We start from the raw sequence: 17,350 nt of genomic DNA, 5'->3' as shown, positions 1-17,350 counted from the left end.
TGATTAATATTAGAGGGATTTTTTTTTGGGGGGGGGGGGTTAGTATCATGGATTTTTTGGAATTTTAAAATTTTAAGGAACCTTATTAATTTGGAACTATTTCAACAACTGATAAATTTTATGATTTGTTGAATAAGATGAGATATATTGTATATTTATCGTATTTTACATGAAAAAAAACCATATGTGTTGTCAAATCAAATTCTAAATTTATGCAAATTACCCTAGAAAAGACTGCTTCCATGCTGAATTGAGCAGTAGTGCCCACCAATATTTTGTTTTTTAAACTTTAACATGTTTACAATATTTAGATACCATAATTTTTTCTGGCAATCATAAGTATTGGTTTCCATGGAAACATTTAAAGACCATATTTTCAGTGTAAAATTTACTTAACAAAATTGAGCCAACTTCCAGCTCTCATTATTATACTAAATTAAAATGATATCTTACTTTTTATGAAACTCATATTTGCTCTTGAAAGTGTTCAACATATATTATCATGTGTTTTTATCAGTTTTGTTATTTTATGGATTTTTTAGATAAATAAACTATGCTTAATTTTGCCTGTTTTCGTGACCTTTCTGCACTAAGAATGTGGTATATCACAGTACAGGGCTTAGGAATGATAGTGGAAACTTTTTATTTTACCAACATTGTTTTCATGTCAAAAGTAACTAATACAGCAAAAATGATGAATTTCTGAATCACACCATGTGCCACTTGTTGCCTGATATTTTGATGGACGACCTCTTAATACTTTTAGAAACTATTCAGCTACTGTTGGAATTTCTGCCTTAAGATTAGCCAAGAATGGGTTTTACTATACAGGACATGCACTAGAAACACGATGTCATTTTTGTCGCCAGACATATAGTGGATGGAGTGCAGAATCCAATATTGAGGCCGTGCATAGGCAAATATCACCTGAATGTCCTTTTGTTAATGGTAGAGAAATAAATAATATTCCTATTCATAATGAAAGAAATGACCCTTCTGTGGTTGAAAGTCGGGAACCTGCTGAACATATACGGAATAATAACCGTAGAAGTTTTACCACAGTATTATTGCCTCGAGACCAGACTACACATCCTTAAGTGCCATCCACAGCCTCTCGAGCACCTACTGATGGTTCGAGAGAAGACCAGACCTCGGAACTGATGCCTTGTGAGATATTGAAATTTTATAAATAAATTTCTTATTTTTCGGATTAAACTTCATAATTCCTTGAAGAAATAATGATTACCATGTTTCCTTAAACTTTCAGAGAAAAGATTGAAATGCAATAATTGCTTTACATTTTAACCTGATCTGTTGTAAACCAGAGAAGATAAAGGTTTTTTTATCTATATAGCTTTTGACCAAAGATCAAGTAAAGCTAAGCTGAAGAAAGATAATGATTTGAAGGAAACGGAAGAACAAGCCAAAGCAAAAGCAAGAACAAATCAGGGAGCTGGTGGCTTAGACGTCAAAGAAATGCTACGCATAAAAGAGAAGATCGTCCCCTCTATACAACATGACCCATCTGCTAAATCTAGTCTTTCCACAGAACCAACATCAACTTTAGAAGTAACAGTAGAGGAGATTCAGACCATTGTAAAGCATTTTACAGTAAAACTTTGTAAAGAAGCACGGGCTTCAAGTAAAAATATAGATCCAAGTGTTCCTCTGACATTTCGGCTGTCAAGACAAATAACTCAGACTTCCAGTGCTCAAAGCACTACAAACACCGGTAGATCATCTGCTAGTTCTGCAACCAGACAGGTTGGTGTTAATCCTCCTGAACCTTCTCGTGGTGGTGCCGATCCTTTAGCTCCCAACTCTGCCGAGAGACTGGCTCAGCTAAACTCACTTGGATTTAACTTTGAGAAGCCTAAGTACCCTGTCTATGCTGAGTATTCCACCAGAATAAGCTCCTTTGATGATGGATGGCCTTCACACATGGCTCAAACACCTAGAGAGATGGCTAGAGCTGGATATTTCTATGCAGGTTTGACTTTACGACAGTACATTACTATTTACACCAAAAAATAACGTTTTGATTAATCCAACCAAAGGACACATTTAAATATTTGAAATATGGATTACACTTTTGAATGATAAAATGTATATTTATTCACATGTTTCTGTAAAACAGTAAACGTAAATAAATGTTTCTTTGCAGGGAATAGGGACTATGTTCGGTGTTTTTTTTCTGTGGTGGAGGCTTGAGGAACTGGGACAGAACAGATGAACCGTGGATGGAGCATGCAAAGTGGTTCCCACGCTGTGCCTTCCTACGGAACAACAAGGGAGATAAATATGTTTCCATAGTACATAGAAGGCACCAGGAACAGGTTTCTATATTTCAATCAATGTTTTTTGATGCCATAGACATGTGTGGTTCAATGAAAACTGAGTAAACATCTTAAAAGAAGTCCTTGCATAGATAATTATGTTATTCTAATCCTGCATTGATAGTTACTAATTATCTTCTAAATCCTATTTGATTCAGGAGGCGAGTCTTCAACCATCTTCACAACTTCGACTTCCAGTTGGTATGTCTCATTTCAGTATTTGTTCTGCAACCCCATGTTTTAAAACGACCTCATGTAATGCCGGAATATTAAGTGCAAGCACTGAAATATATTATACACACATATTTTTTTTAAAAAATGTAATTAAAATGAGATATTCTGAATCCGGTAGAGCTTTTCAAAGATTTCCACAAGAACTATAACAACATCCCATAACATAACGCAACATACTTGCGACTTTTCAATTCTTGATGAACATCTTCTTGTCAAACTATGTTGCATCATACCAATTGGATTCACGCTTCTGTATACCATTCTTAAATTTATTCCATGGCTAAATTTAACATTATTAATGCTCATTATATGATTATCGTTTATCACTGAAATCAGAGAGAGATGTAGAGACTATCGTAGCCGAGGCGCTGAAGGAGATGAGATACACCAACCAGATTATACAGAGAGCCATGAATTATTGGAGGAGAAACCTTAAACCTGGTAAGATTATACAGTCCAGTCTTATTAACATAATCACTACTATAGTCATACCTTCCTAACTTAGACATCTATAAACCCAAGCAAATTAAAATAATGTAATAACTTTTAATAGGTACTGTATATACGAAATTTTAAATCGGTATTTTTGGAGATAAATGTCAATATCTAAGTCCGACTTATATATATGACTCAAAAAATATAAATGATTTCTGAATAACGAAATGTGGAATTTTAACTTGTCTGACTATTTTATGGATATATGAAAGCATTAATGTACCAATAGATTAAGCATAAAGTATTATTTCTATACTGAAAGGAAAAAGAAACGCAGGGTAAAATTTTGAGGTGAATTAAATTTATTTTTCTTTCAATTTCGTTCAGTATTAAATTCCTATCTAACTTTTAAAATCATCTTTCAAAAAGATATAACCAAAATCTCATTTCATCTTGTCCGACAATTCTAGAGTTATTGAAGCTCATATGACGATACCCCCAGAAATTGAAAATCGAAAACTCTCATTATCTTCAATGTCTCTCCTGCACATCTGTCATGAGCGTTATTTTTCCTTTGCATGGAATTCATCATAGTGAGTATCTTTTAAATCCTGGCTATATTAGGCATGGGTAACCACGCCAAAAAGTTAGTCATGCGACGCGCGCATGCGCGAGTGAGAATAACAACAGTAAATTGATCGGCTCAAAAAACCAAATATCGGAATTGTTTTCTTTCATTTTTCGTGTGAATGTAATAATTATGATAGTCTACTGTATAAAAGGCGGTTTTTGCGGTATAAGGGTTGCATTTAAGAGGTGGCAGGACGAATAACCCGCTCGTAACATGACTCTGTTTCGCGTTAACGTCATCGTCACGGTTGATCGAAAACCATTCCATTCCCTCTCTGACAACGAATAACAAGTTTTATAGGGCAAAATTTACAAAAAAATCTGCTTAGTTACCCGTCGTTGCCTTTTTCATTAATTAGGCAATTCGAAATTCAGACCCCATTGAACTTCCGTAAACTGTACCAAGATTGCAAGAAATTCAAAGCGTCTCTAATTATCATAAAACAATGTGTATACCTCAGGTGCATCAAATGAAGCATCAAAATTTGTTGACAATCTCGTCATCATAAAATTGCACGTGTTTTGGGCTTTTTAGCGTTTTCCCTACGTGACGTCATACATTTTACGGTTGAGTAATTCTGAACACTGATTTTGGTGCATAGTAACTAAATTTCTCATCTGACCAATTTTCGTAATTTTCGGTCATGCGGTCAATAAGTTTTCGAATATTATGCTACCCTGCGTTTCTTTTTTCCTCTCAGTATATATTAAATGTATATTACTTTTATTTATTTAATTAAAATGAAATCATTATTGTCATTTCTAAAAATAAATGGAAAACAGCTTACTAATCTTACTCATCATAGCATTTGATTGAATTGCAAATCCGTCCAAAATAATATTTAAAAAAAATAACTAAATTGTGGGTGGATCGACTTACATGCATAGGCGCGCGTATACAGTATATAACATATCTTGTTCCCAAATAATAAATGTCAGGAAGGTGAAGGGTCCATATTATTTTGTTTACTGATTACCAAAAACCCAAATAAACCATCTTCTTATATACGAATTAAAAATACAAGTTCCTGTGGTTGCTCAGTTTTTGTTTTTTTTTTTTTGGCAAGGCTTAAGGAGGATTGTACTGCTATTTTAATCCACTGCATTTTAAGGTTTGTCCGAGAAAAAAAAAAACTGAAAATAAAGTTATTGTACGAGAAAATCTTTTTAGTCAGTTGTTATTTGTGTCATCATAATTTAAAAAAAGGATAGAACTTGTGAACTGATTTTGTGTCCAATGCAATAATTATTTTGTGAAAAATGTGTAGGAAGAAGACACCCTCCACCCATGACAGCGTCTGCTATTCTAGACATCATAGAGATACTAGAGAGTGGGAGTCAAGAGAACGCAGAGAGACAGGGGGAGACCCCCTTAACAATACCAGGTATGAGAAGCACTTAACTTTATATGGCGACACTATTTAGTCCATGGACTTTAAGTGGAACATGTGTCAGTGATAAATATCTCTTTGGCTCTCCGTATACCGCTGAAAATCTCCGACATCAACATTTGTTTTTCACTTGTGATGTCATTATATGGATGGGGACATACTGTTCTTTGGGAATCTCGGTGAAAGCATGACCTCTTTAGGAGCATCAGCACTAGAAAGAAAGCCATTATTTATATTCAACAGTATCATTCTGTAATTATTCATTAATAAGTATAAAATGTATTTATTTAGTTTGTCACAGTGTGAGAGAAAAACAGAAATGGGACAAAATACGAAATTTCCTTCTTCACGTAGAATATTGCAAAACGTAATTCTTGGTTTGTTATGAATAAAAAAGAAAATAAACCATCCCGAAGGAGAATAGATTTTAGAATCTGTAAGCTTTGAAATCCTAACCACACAAGTATGATGTCACAGTCTATAATACGATGTTATGAGAAGTCAGAGACAAAGGGTCAAATGAACGAAATGTTATAACAGAGATTTTTTAGATTGTAAAGTTGGCTAGGAACATTACTTTACATATGAAAATTTTAACGAAATTCCCGTCCTACGTGTGACGTTAATTTCATCATAATATACAAAAAAGTAAAAAAATTTGTAAAATCTAGTCTTTGTGGATGTACTACAACAATACAACATTGTTGTCCCCCGCTAAAAAAGTTGGGGGATATTAATTTGGGTCTGTCTGTCCGTCCGTCTACTAGCTGTTCGTCCGTCTGTCCGTCATTCTGTCTGTCTGTAACGCTTTCGTTTCCACGCGATATTTCGAGAACCCTTTGACCTTATGCAATGTAATTTTGTATAACAACTCCCTATGTATTTACTAAAGAAGAAGCCTATTGATTTTGAGATCAAAAGGTCAAAGGAAAAGTTCATAAATTCTCAAATGCTGTCTTTTATAACATTTCGTTTCCGCGCGATATCTCGACAACCCTTTGAGCTTTTGCAATAAAATTTTACATAATAACTCCCTGTGGCCTAATGAAGACCCCTATTTATTTTGAGGTCAAAAGGTCAAGGTCGTTAATTTATACATTCTCTCTGTGTGTAACACTATCCTTTCCGGGCGATATTGTAAGAGGATTTTGAGCTTTTGCAAAGTAATTTTATACCAAAACTCCCTAGGACCTCTCTCACCCCTCTCAAAGTGTCCCGCCCCGTTTGTTTTATTAGTTTTTATTTTATTACATGTCGCTATTTTTAGCACAGGGGCAATGAGGAGAGTTATTACGTATAAAACAGGTTCTCGGCATACTTTATATTCTTATAAATGTGATGTGAAATGAAAAATTGTCTAGCTTGTACAAACTCATAAAATCATCATTACAGCATGATAAATATTCCATATAAAAGGAATTATATATACACATAATTAAGAGTAAGCAATCAAATCTTTATATCCATATTGACATATTTTATTTGCTTCAGTATACATGTATACATTTTATAATTCTACAAATTTAGTCAGGGGGATCCGAGCCTCCCCCCCCCCCTCCCCCGAACTGCGCATTTTTTACTTTTTCCCAAAGCGGGGAACACAAATTCTCTGAATTAGCTTGTATGATATTTTTTAAGTAAAACTGGAGACATTAACATATAATTATTAAAGAGAGCAGTTGAGAGCGTTCATCAATCAAAACAGATTTATAACTCTTCTCAAAACATCTTACTTACCATAACGATTCATTTCAACACACGCATGATGTACTACAATGTTGTTAACATAATTGTTAAAAATGGTTTTTTTAAATGCATGACAGTTATGTTACTAGCAACAACAACCATGCTTTGTCACACATAGATTTCTTTTGCACTTTGATCCATGCATTTGAAATAAAAATGTTTTGGATTTGTTGGTATCATCGAAACTAATGAATTCCCTAGCAATTGGACATTTTTTCCAAGACATTTTTATCTTTGAAGCTTAAATCTATATATGAAATCAATACTTTATCGATTATTTTTATTAACTGCTAAAATAAATACAGTGTATAAACATTTAACATGTAAGTGCTTAAAATAAACAAGGCATCAATAATATATTTAAGGATATTTCTGTGATATGCATTTTGAAAATATTCATGATTTCAATATTTTATTCTTAATGATCATATTTTAATGCCCCCGTAAACGAATTTTCGGGGGGTATATAGTTTTTGTCGTGTCCGTCCGTCTGTCTGTCTAGCTGTCTCTCTGTCTGTCTGTTCGTCCGCAAAAACTTAAACCTTGCCCATAACTTTTGATTTAATGGAGATATAACATTCATGTTTCACAGGTGTATTCCTTGTGACAAAACCTTTCTTTGTGTACCACCACATTTGACCTTTTGAACTTGACCTTGGAGTTTGTCCCACTTTTACATGAAAATTTTAAAGTTTTACTTTGGCCCTATTTTTTGAACTGTAGGTACCACATTTATACTTCAAATATTTATTATTTGTTGCAAGATCTTTTATTGGATACCAACAACCTTGACCTTGTAGATTTTTGTACCTGTGAAAAAACTTTATCCCTGACCATAAATTTTGAATGGTAAAAGATAGGACTTTGAAACTTAATATATGTAATCCTTATGAAAAGACCATTCATTGAATACCAAGTATTTTGACCCTGAACTTGACCTTTGAGTTTGACTTACTTTACAAAAGCAAACCCTGACCATTACAGTGTACTTTTAAAGGGTTAGGGCTAGTGCTTTCATATTTCACGTATTTAATCCTTGTGACAAGACCTTTCATTTGATAACAAGATGTGTTTGTGAAACACTGATGCCCCTGTATGGCAACATAGCAAAGATTAAACTTTCCTTAAATTTAAATTTTTAAAATCAATTAGTACCAAAAGTAGGCTATTCTCACTGGAAAACCATTGTGAAATTCTAGAGTTGGCCAATGTTTAATTTTTTCAATAAGTACAAAAATCTCCAAGGTCAAGCTCAAAAGTTTATGGTAATTGAATGAAAGGTTTTGCCACATGGAATACTTATGTAGAGTACGGAAACCCTAGCCCTAACTCCGTTCATAAGTTATGGCAAAAATTTTTAAAAGTAGGTCAAATTCCAAGGTCAAAGGATCAAAGTTCATGCTATCAAATGAAAGATATTGTCATAAGGAATAAATAAATATGTGAAGTATGAAAGCAATAGCCCTAACCCTTTAAAAGTTAAGGTCAAGGTTTGCTTTTTTTAAGTAGATCAAACTCAAAGATCAAGGTAAAAAGGTGAAAGTGCTTGGTGTCCAATAAACGGTCTTTTCACAAAAAATACATATATGAAGTATGAAGGCCCTATCCCTCACCGTTCAGACGTTATGGCCAAAGATAAAGTTTTTTCACAGGTACGGAAATCTACAAGGTCAAGATCAAGGGGTCAAGTTTGTTGGTATCCATTGAAAGGTCTTTCAACAAAAAATACATATGTGGAGTATAAATGTGTTGGTATCCACTGTTCAAAAGATATGGCCAAATTAAAAGTTTAAGATTTTAATGTAAAAGTGGGTTAAACTCCAAGGTCAAGGTCAAAAGGTCAAATTTGGTGGTACCCAAATAAAAGTCTTGTCACAAGGAATACACACGTGAAATATGAAAGTCTTGGCTCCACTAAATCAAAGTTATGAGCAAGGTTTGAGTTTTTGCGGGCAAACAAACAGAGAGACAGACAGACAGATTAACCTTTTTTCCATAGTAACCATAATCCAAAGCATTTATTTTTTATTATTCATGGATCATTGTGCATAAAGCAAAAATAGATATCTTTAAGTGGAAAGTCATGAAATTCTGAGAATCTAAGTGTATCACCAACATTGCTTTTAAATGATGGTATTTTTAGTAATGATTCCTAATAACTCATATTAATAATTAAGATATATGTTCTTATAACGCCTCAATCATCGTTTTAGATTTTATTCAGTTGACATATAGATGATCTTACGATAAAGGCTACAAATGAAAGGAACAAAACAAGACTGATTACACATCACTGACATTGACACTGAGTTTTGCAAGTTTAAAGTTGGATTTACAAAAAGAAATATTTCCTGATTTCATATAAAAAGAATGTACATTAAATTGAGTTAGCATTATTAACTTACTCTATTGTGGTTTTAAAGTCTCAAAACATGATAGAAAAACAGTGGTGCGGCCGAGGCGCCAATTGCGATCTTGAATGCACGAGAAACACTGAATGGTAGCACAGGTAGTATCTGGATATAAACGGTAGACTAAAACATTTCACAAGGACAAAAACGGAATAACACAAAACAGTCTACGAACATATATACATATAAGCCATGTAACGGCACAATTCTCATAAGAAACTCCTCTGATTGATGGAACTATTCTTTAATTTTTTTAGATAATTCAAACCAAAAAAATTTATTTGCCTTTAAAAATTGTAGATTCTTCACCCTGCCCAGTGCCGTCATACATTTATGCACTGATATTGATATGATATTTTTATTATCTCTTTCATACATTTATGCACTGATATTGATTTGATATTTTTATTATCTCTTTTCCCCTTTAACTATTTCTAGAAAACCCGACAAGTGCTAAACTGGATCAACCAAGAGAATATGGATATGATCAAAGAGAAAAACCATAGATTCATGTGTTACTTGCATATAGGCCTAAGTACCGGAATTCACTATTGCAATCTCAGAACCAAGGAAAAATCAGTATAAACCTGCTATAAACAATAGTTGTAGGGGGAGCACTTTAGAATATAACTGATATTATGAAGTATGGTCATATTTCTGTTTGTCTGACTGTCCTATAAATGTTTGTAGACAAGGCAGACCATGTCAATCATTTTCAGTCTTTTGCTGAGAATCGGTAAAGCAAATATCTAGATAATTTGTTGTAACATATATGTGTATAAAGATTAAGACGCTGGATTTTGTAATCACTAAAAAACTAAGGGTTTTGATATATCTATTAAATATTGTTATGGGTATCCATTATTGTGTAACATGATCTCAAATCATGCATGGAAGCAGAATTTGACAATCTGCTGTATTTATTGATGCATTGTTTTCCCCGTCTTCATGAAAGCAATGGGACATTAAATCACATTCGACTGCAAGTCTGTGCGTCGGTCAGTCTGTCACAAAAACTTAAAACATTCTCCTTAACTTTTGGTATAGAAAACATAGGGATTTCCAATTAAACAGATATATCACCAAAAAGTTCGGCTGCACCAGGATTTTTCTAAATGTATGATGACTTTTACCCCCTTTGTCCTTGACAATGAAGCTAAGCCACTTTTCGAAACATTCTCTTTTCTTATTAATATTAATTGAGATGAAATAGGGATATGTGCATTAACCATGAAAAGGCGTTTCCGATCATGGTGTGATTTTTACCCTTTGACTTTGACATTCATATTTCACTAAATTTTGCAAAATTGAACTTTGGTGATTACTTTTTTGAAATAGATATAAGGGCGTTCATATTTGACACGATATGCCATAAATAGAGGTATCCCATTTACTTAAAGCCCAAAAGCGGGGGACCACATTCTTATAATAGGCTTGTTTGTATTATTAACCCCTAGCTGTACACCTGCTAATGCTCGATCGGTCGGCAACGCTGATGCGATTGGCAACACCGATCAAAACATTGAAGGAGAAAGTGTCATAGTTGGTAAATAAAAAAAAATCGTATGTGCTGGAGTGTAACCAGCTATAAATAAAGCTATAAAACATTTTATTTAGATAATTATCAGTTAAGGATTCATCAAGAGTAAATTTGTTTTACAGTTTCTGTGCAAGTGCTACCGAACAATTCGACAATGTATTCCCATGCTTTGAAATAGTTTATTGTTGTTATTTTCAGGTCGTTGTTTTAAACGAATTCTTGAACTAGATATTTTGAGAAGTGAAATTACATGCATTATCTTCAAAACAAACTTTAAGTGGAAAATTGAACAATTGCGAGGCGATGACATATATCTTTTTATTTGCGAATAAGGAAATAGCAATCGTATAACACATGAAAAAAAAAAACAAATCTGAGAAATTCTTAATGAGTTTATTTCGATGAATAATGTATAACTTACATTAAAATTATTACGCATCAGTCATTGTTAAGGTCTTCCGTCTTAACGGAAGACCTTATAGTTATTGTACTGTTTCTTATTATTATTATTATTATTATTTTTCTGACACGATTTCTCGAAAACTACTGGGTAGAATTACCTGAAACTTTCAGGAAAGATGTGCTGTAAGATACTCTTGAAAGTTCCAAGACAGGTTTTGGAAATTCCTCTCTGGTGCCAGGTTTTGGACCATTTTCCTGATTTTAAAACGACATTTTGTCCACGATTAAACTCAAAAACGGTAAAAGATATCAATGTGAAACTTTCAGAGTTTATAGATGATGATCAATACTTTCCAGGACGTGACTTTTCGTTCGTCGTCAGTACTTCCTGTCGCTACCGGAAGCCAATTCAAAAAGTCCAATTTTTCAACTTTCTTTGTTTTTCAATACTTTTCATTTATTTTTGGAATATTAATAGAGACACTTCTATTGATACTTACTATATAAGTTGTTTTAATATTGGTTAGTCTGAACTCTAGATATTAATATTTGAAAATCTGAAGCGGGCCCAAGATGGCGGCTGTCTCTGTCAACTCCGCCATTTCGCGAGTAGGGGCTTATGGAGGCAGCTGAGCGTTTGATTAAACCATTCTGACATAAGGATACATGAAATGCAAAAAACTACTTGGACTCTCACGTAGTAGTATCTTGCAATTCAGTGTCAATCTTAAAAAACTTAATTTCCGTTTCACTGCTTTAGTGTTACATGTACTGGGTTAGATACGATATGTAATGTGTACAATGTGTTAAATATACTTTCCTAACGCCGAAATAAAATAAAGGTGATAAGAATGCTTTATTTAATTAATTTCATTGAAGCTATTGCACCTCTTTAATAGATCAGTACAAAGAAAAGGTGCGAATATTTACGCATGGCTTTTGACACGAAATTATGAATAGTGGCCCGCCTTTTATGATTCTCAGACAGGTGTACTGTTGCAAAAGTATACACAAGTATATTTAAAGCAGTATTCCCAATAGCTAAATGGTATGCGCGTTGGGGAGAAAAGAGAAAAAAAAAGGCGCATTCACGTTGGCGACCTGGATTCAATCCTCCTTGTGATCAAAATTTTGAATCACTTTTCAGCTCGATTTTACAAGTTTTTTTTCTCCTGAATCGGACGGAAGACCTCTCGTTGCTCGCAACGAGATCGTATCTAGTTATATATCTTTTTGTCCCCCGCTTTCACTAAAGCGAGGGGACATTAAATCTCATTCGTCTTTCTGTTTTACCGTATAGCTGTCAAGCTGTCCGTTTATCCGTCCGTCACGAAAACTTAAACCTTGCCCATAAGTTGATTTTGACTTTCATGGTGTTAAACATGTCTGGTTGCATCTCAAAAGTTAAAGAAAAATTTGCGAAAAAAGGACAAAAAATACTGCTTTATTTAACTCCATCTTCCTCCTGTAGTTTAGTTATCGATCGGTTTTGCCGATCGAATCAGCGTTGCCGATCGCGTGTTGACAGGGATGATTATAATTAAATCCGTTGTGTAAATGTTTATGAGTAAAATATTTCTTTAGTTTGCTTTTTAGGCTAAGGGAAGGGGTTGTTGGGTCTTCTTGTAAATGTTTATACATGTATTCTTATCATTTATATGTCATGTCTTTATTGCTACAGAGAAGCAGGTATTACAGGAGGACTTCCTAGGTCTGACAGAGACTATAGTGTGTAAGGTGTGCTGTGACAAGGATGTGGCCGCAGCCTTCCTGCCCTGCGGTCACTTGATCTGCTGTCTGGACTGTGCCCCTGCCATGAGGAGATGCCCCCTCTGTGCAGAACTCATCAAGGGCACAGTCAAAACCTACTTTGCTAATGACTCTTGGTAATTAGAAATAGCTTACAATCTGTATTTTTTTGGTATTTCATTTCAACTGTTTACTTCAAAGTTCATTGGAAATAAAACAAATACATGTAGACCATAATCAATATTTTTTGAATTTATTATGCTGTCTTGTTTCAGAAGTTCTCTTTCTGCCTATAATATATTGGGATATATTTTCCACATTATCTGAATACATTTAGGTATAAAATTACTTCTAAAACAAGACAGCATAAGAGCTTAAGATTCTTTTTGTAATTGATTTCGTGAATTTGGTTTTTTTTTAAGAAAATTAAAACATAAACAGTAACGTTGACCTCATTTGTGAATTTATTAATACAGAAAGAAGATCCATATAGATCATATGTATATACTCAAATTCATTGTTGGTCTGTTGACACAAATGTAGACCTTAAAGCACTTAAAATTAATAACGTATTTTTGTAGGTAAATGTTTATCTCATCATCATAGCAATCCTCCATAATCATCTTCCACTCCCCACGGTGAATAGGGGGCATTTGACAGCCATGCAACTTTAAGGATCTTGCTCCCATTAAAAAGAAAGAATTGTCATCAAGGGATGAATAAAACAGAAAACATTATTTTAAAAGAAATCTCTATGATATGAAATGAGTTTAATTTGTATTGAATGACATTACATTGCGATCTCTATGTATACTTAAAAGAATCTGGACATAACTATTAATTTTACCCGTATGGACAAATCATAAGATAACTTGCAAATTTACACTTTCTGATATAAGATGATTTAAATCTTTATAGATTACGTTTTGAAGAAAGTATTCTTATGCAAGAGACTACATTGCACACTCTTATTCGGTTGTAGCTTGATTTATAGCTATGTTGTACCAAAATCATTGTATAACGTTGAGATCTATAAGATTGGGTATGCAAACAAAATATTAAATGTTCACAAAATATCACAATCGTATACTGTGTAATGATATAGTTTATATCTATCTAACATTTAAGAATAGCTTAAGCATAAAAAAATTTTTCAATCCATGAAAATAACATCTTTTATTATGTTTGTTTTGTGCAAGTTAAGCTATATATTTTTTTTTATTAAAGGTTTCACTAAAATGTGTTGATAAAAGATTGTAAAAATAAAGATTAATTTTAAGGAATCATAGAAAATGTTTTTTTTTCGATTGTTTTGTAAATATACTTGCACAATTTACAACTTGATTTATTCTAAAAGAGTTAAAGGATTTCACGCCCTAATGTAATTCGTTTGCACGATTTTACTATCAAACTGTAAAGGAAGTTAATCAAACATATTCAAAAACCAATGAAATGATTTACATGTGCATGTTTATATTTGATTTAAGATATGTGTATGCCCTGTTGTCTTAAATAAAAATTGAAGCAACAATGTATAAATTAGTGTCGTCCTTCGCAATTTGATATTTGGTTTAGTGAATTTATGTCAATTTTTTTTATAGGAAGTAGTCTTCTACTCAGAATCATCTGATTGTTCCTGTTTCTTTTCTTCTCTCTTTAGATATTTGAGTGTACGTACATGTATGTATGACATCAGTTTACATCACCTTAAAATCAAGATCCATGAAACTTTTTGTTAGCTTAACAAAGTGAAAACATATAAATCGAATATTTCTTTTGCTGAAGTCTGCATATTGAACACAAATAAAACGCAATAAAACGCAATTGCGATCCAGATCAGATCAGCCAAGATCGATCCAAAATTGCAACAGTCATAACAATGGAAACAAAAAACTTTTTTTTTTATTAAGAAGGAACGAATGTTTCACGGCTTATCTCTTTTGAACATGAAATTGCTTTGTTCCATACACAACTACTATTTTCGTAAGAACAACCGAAAAACAAACACTATCTTTAAATGATCTAACAGCAAATTTATTTTACCAAATAGTTACAAAACAGGCTCTTTACAACAGAAACATTGAAAGACATACATTAAGGACACTTAGGTCTAAACAAGTGCCGCATGCTGGCCAAGAATTTTAACCGATATTGAGCGTACCGTTAAGTATTGCGAATTCTGTCTTGCTTATCAACCAAAACAGAACCGAGAACCGTTGAAGACTACATTTCTTCCAGATCGTCCGTGGCAAAATATAGCAGGTTGAAATCTTTGTTGCGCTTATGGCGTACACTTCAACACACATCTCAACAACAGGAGTCAGTCCAGCTGAACTCATCATGGGACGTACGTAGGATCTGAACTGCTGTTCTAGTTAAACCATCCTCACTGTAACCAAACTGGCCAGACGTGGACCAAGTAAGGAGTCAGGACGTAAGAACGAAGGAAACTTCGAAATTTCATCATGACAACCGATATAGGGTTAGGAAACTCCACCCACTTGCATACTATTGACATCATTTTGAATAAAAGAAATATTTAGTTCTATAACACCTATAAGTTTATCTTTTTAAATTTGGATTTCATCACTGCCAAAACTTTTACTCCAATCGACCCTCAAGTTATAAAGATGTCATGCTTGCTAAAAATGGTTTCAAATCATCTGTCATTAAAAATTTTCTTCTTTTTCATTTGTTTATTTCTATCTTGAAACGCTTCCTAGTTTAACTTTCATTATTATGTAAGAACGTAAATCTCATGATCAAGAATTTTAAAGGAGAGGCAAATAACACTTTCACATCCTGAATGTTATAATATAACAATTAATTTTGTACCATTCGTTGAAATGTTACTACGATTAAACATATCCACATATTTACGGAAGTCCTGGTATTTTTTTTCAATATTATACTGCAATGCCGTCAGGAAAACATATAATTTCTATAGACACAACAAAATTCATTGGAGGATCTTCATAGCACTGTATAACCTTTTATCATTAACTTAAAGGCGTTTTACGTGTAGTTAAACGACCATGTGTTATTTAAAACTTTGTGAATTTTAGGGTTTTTTATCTTCGCATTTACTGGTGTTGAAGAAAGAAGCAAAAGCGTTCCAAATATGCTGACAGTATGTAAGTATTACATGTATGTATCATCACAAGTGAAGTTTTGTGTAATCTATGTGTATAGGGAACAGTAAATATTAATGCATTTTTCGTTTCAAAAGAGGGTCGGAAAGATTTATTAGTAACATTATTATCTTGCAACGGAGTAGGGGGGGATATAGTAACGCAGTTGTGTTAGTTAATTCTGTGCTAAAAGTTTACAGAAAAATAAGATTACAAATGACATTTTTGTAAATGCTTTAATTTATATTTGTTACTCTGTTATTTTTGTTATACTAACGATCCTGTCCCAGGATTGTTAAAAATTGTAATTGGATTTGCATAATGATTAATAAATTCAAAACTATTATAAAAATTCTGTAAGAAACGGAAGCGATATAAGATCGATGCCGAATGCTACATTGAATTCTAGATTTTTGCTCTAGAGGGGATGCCCAGCCTTCAGATGTCCCTGTTACACATGTAACATGTTAATATAACAGGTTCTTTTTTTTTAAAGATTTGAAATAAGGAAAGGTTAGCAAGCGTCAGAAACAGAATCATAGAAGAGACAGTTGATCACAAAATTCTAAAGAAGTCCTCATACAGCTATTCAAGCTATTTCTGTCTTTCTACTGTATATATATAATTTTCCCGTAAATCAATGTTTTATTTTAAACATGACATTTTCCCAGGCAGATTTCTATAAAGTAGATATAAAGCAAAAAAAAAAAAAAATTCTAAATTAATGGACAATTATGTAATTAATCATCAATATTAAAAAGTCAATGTTTTGGCAAGAAATATTTCACTGTTGAACAGTGATCCCAATCCTAATCAGTTAAAATCATGTTAATCTTCATGTTAAATCTAAAATGCAGTTTCCCCCATTGTACCAACGTTTCACTATTTCATTTACTAAGTATCTCTTATAATTCATGATTGTGACTGACCTGTGTCACAACACACTTATAAAAATAAGCATTTGCAATTTTTTTTAAGTGCGTTAAATTTGATTAAAAAACGCACTTTGAAAAAAAAAAATACAACGTGCCTTAAGAGTAAACATCGACGGTTTTTTTTACCACGGGGATACTTAAAGATTTTTGAAAAAAAATATGTATAAACACAAATACTGAGCTTAGATTCTTTATATTTCATAATATGTTTTGAAAAAAATATGCGTTATTTTGTTCAGATATATTTAATGAAACATAGTGGTCGTAGTTTTAAATTATTATTTACTATAAGACATCGAAGCATTTGATATCTAGCAATCCAAACGGCTTATACCGTACAAGTGAAAATTTTAGCAAGAGGTAAATTTTGCGATCTTGGCACCCACCCTTACAATGCCAAAATTAAATCC

At 33.1% G+C, this 17,350-nt stretch overlaps 1 protein-coding gene across 1 annotated transcript; it reads left to right on the top strand.

Moving 5' to 3' along the window:
• Positions 1 to 1,160: 1,160 nt before the first annotated feature.
• LOC134241760 (putative inhibitor of apoptosis) lies at positions 1,161 to 13,958 on the top strand. The gene is made up of 8 exons (XM_062723782.1): positions 1,161 to 1,167; positions 1,355 to 1,965; positions 2,172 to 2,336; positions 2,495 to 2,591; positions 2,889 to 3,011; positions 4,904 to 5,020; positions 12,807 to 13,011; positions 13,456 to 13,958. The coding sequence occupies exons 1-8, from the start codon at positions 1,161 to 1,163 to the stop codon at positions 13,457 to 13,459; spliced, it is 1,329 nt and encodes a 442-aa protein (XP_062579766.1). The 3' UTR covers positions 13,460 to 13,958.
• The last annotated feature ends 3,392 nt before the right edge of the window (positions 13,959 to 17,350 follow it).

This window comes from Saccostrea cucullata, unplaced genomic scaffold (genome assembly GCF_032062105.1).
Source record: "Saccostrea cucullata isolate Sc308-1 unplaced genomic scaffold, CSIRO_AGI_Scuc_v1 ctg5321, whole genome shotgun sequence".
Lineage (NCBI taxonomy): Eukaryota > Metazoa > Mollusca > Bivalvia > Ostreida > Ostreidae > Saccostrea > Saccostrea cuccullata.
This window is presented reverse-complemented; position numbering and strand designations above follow the sequence as displayed.

Bases quoted from the DNA above. Each gene is read 5' to 3' on its own strand.
- LOC134241760 (XM_062723782.1), top strand. The intron at 2,337-2,494 runs GTTTCTATATTT...TATTTGATTCAG, and splicing joins ATAGAAGGCACCAGGAACAG to GAGGCGAGTCTTCAACCATC. The intron at 5,021-12,806 runs GTATGAGAAGCA...TTATTGCTACAG, and splicing joins GACCCCCTTAACAATACCAG to AGAAGCAGGTATTACAGGAG.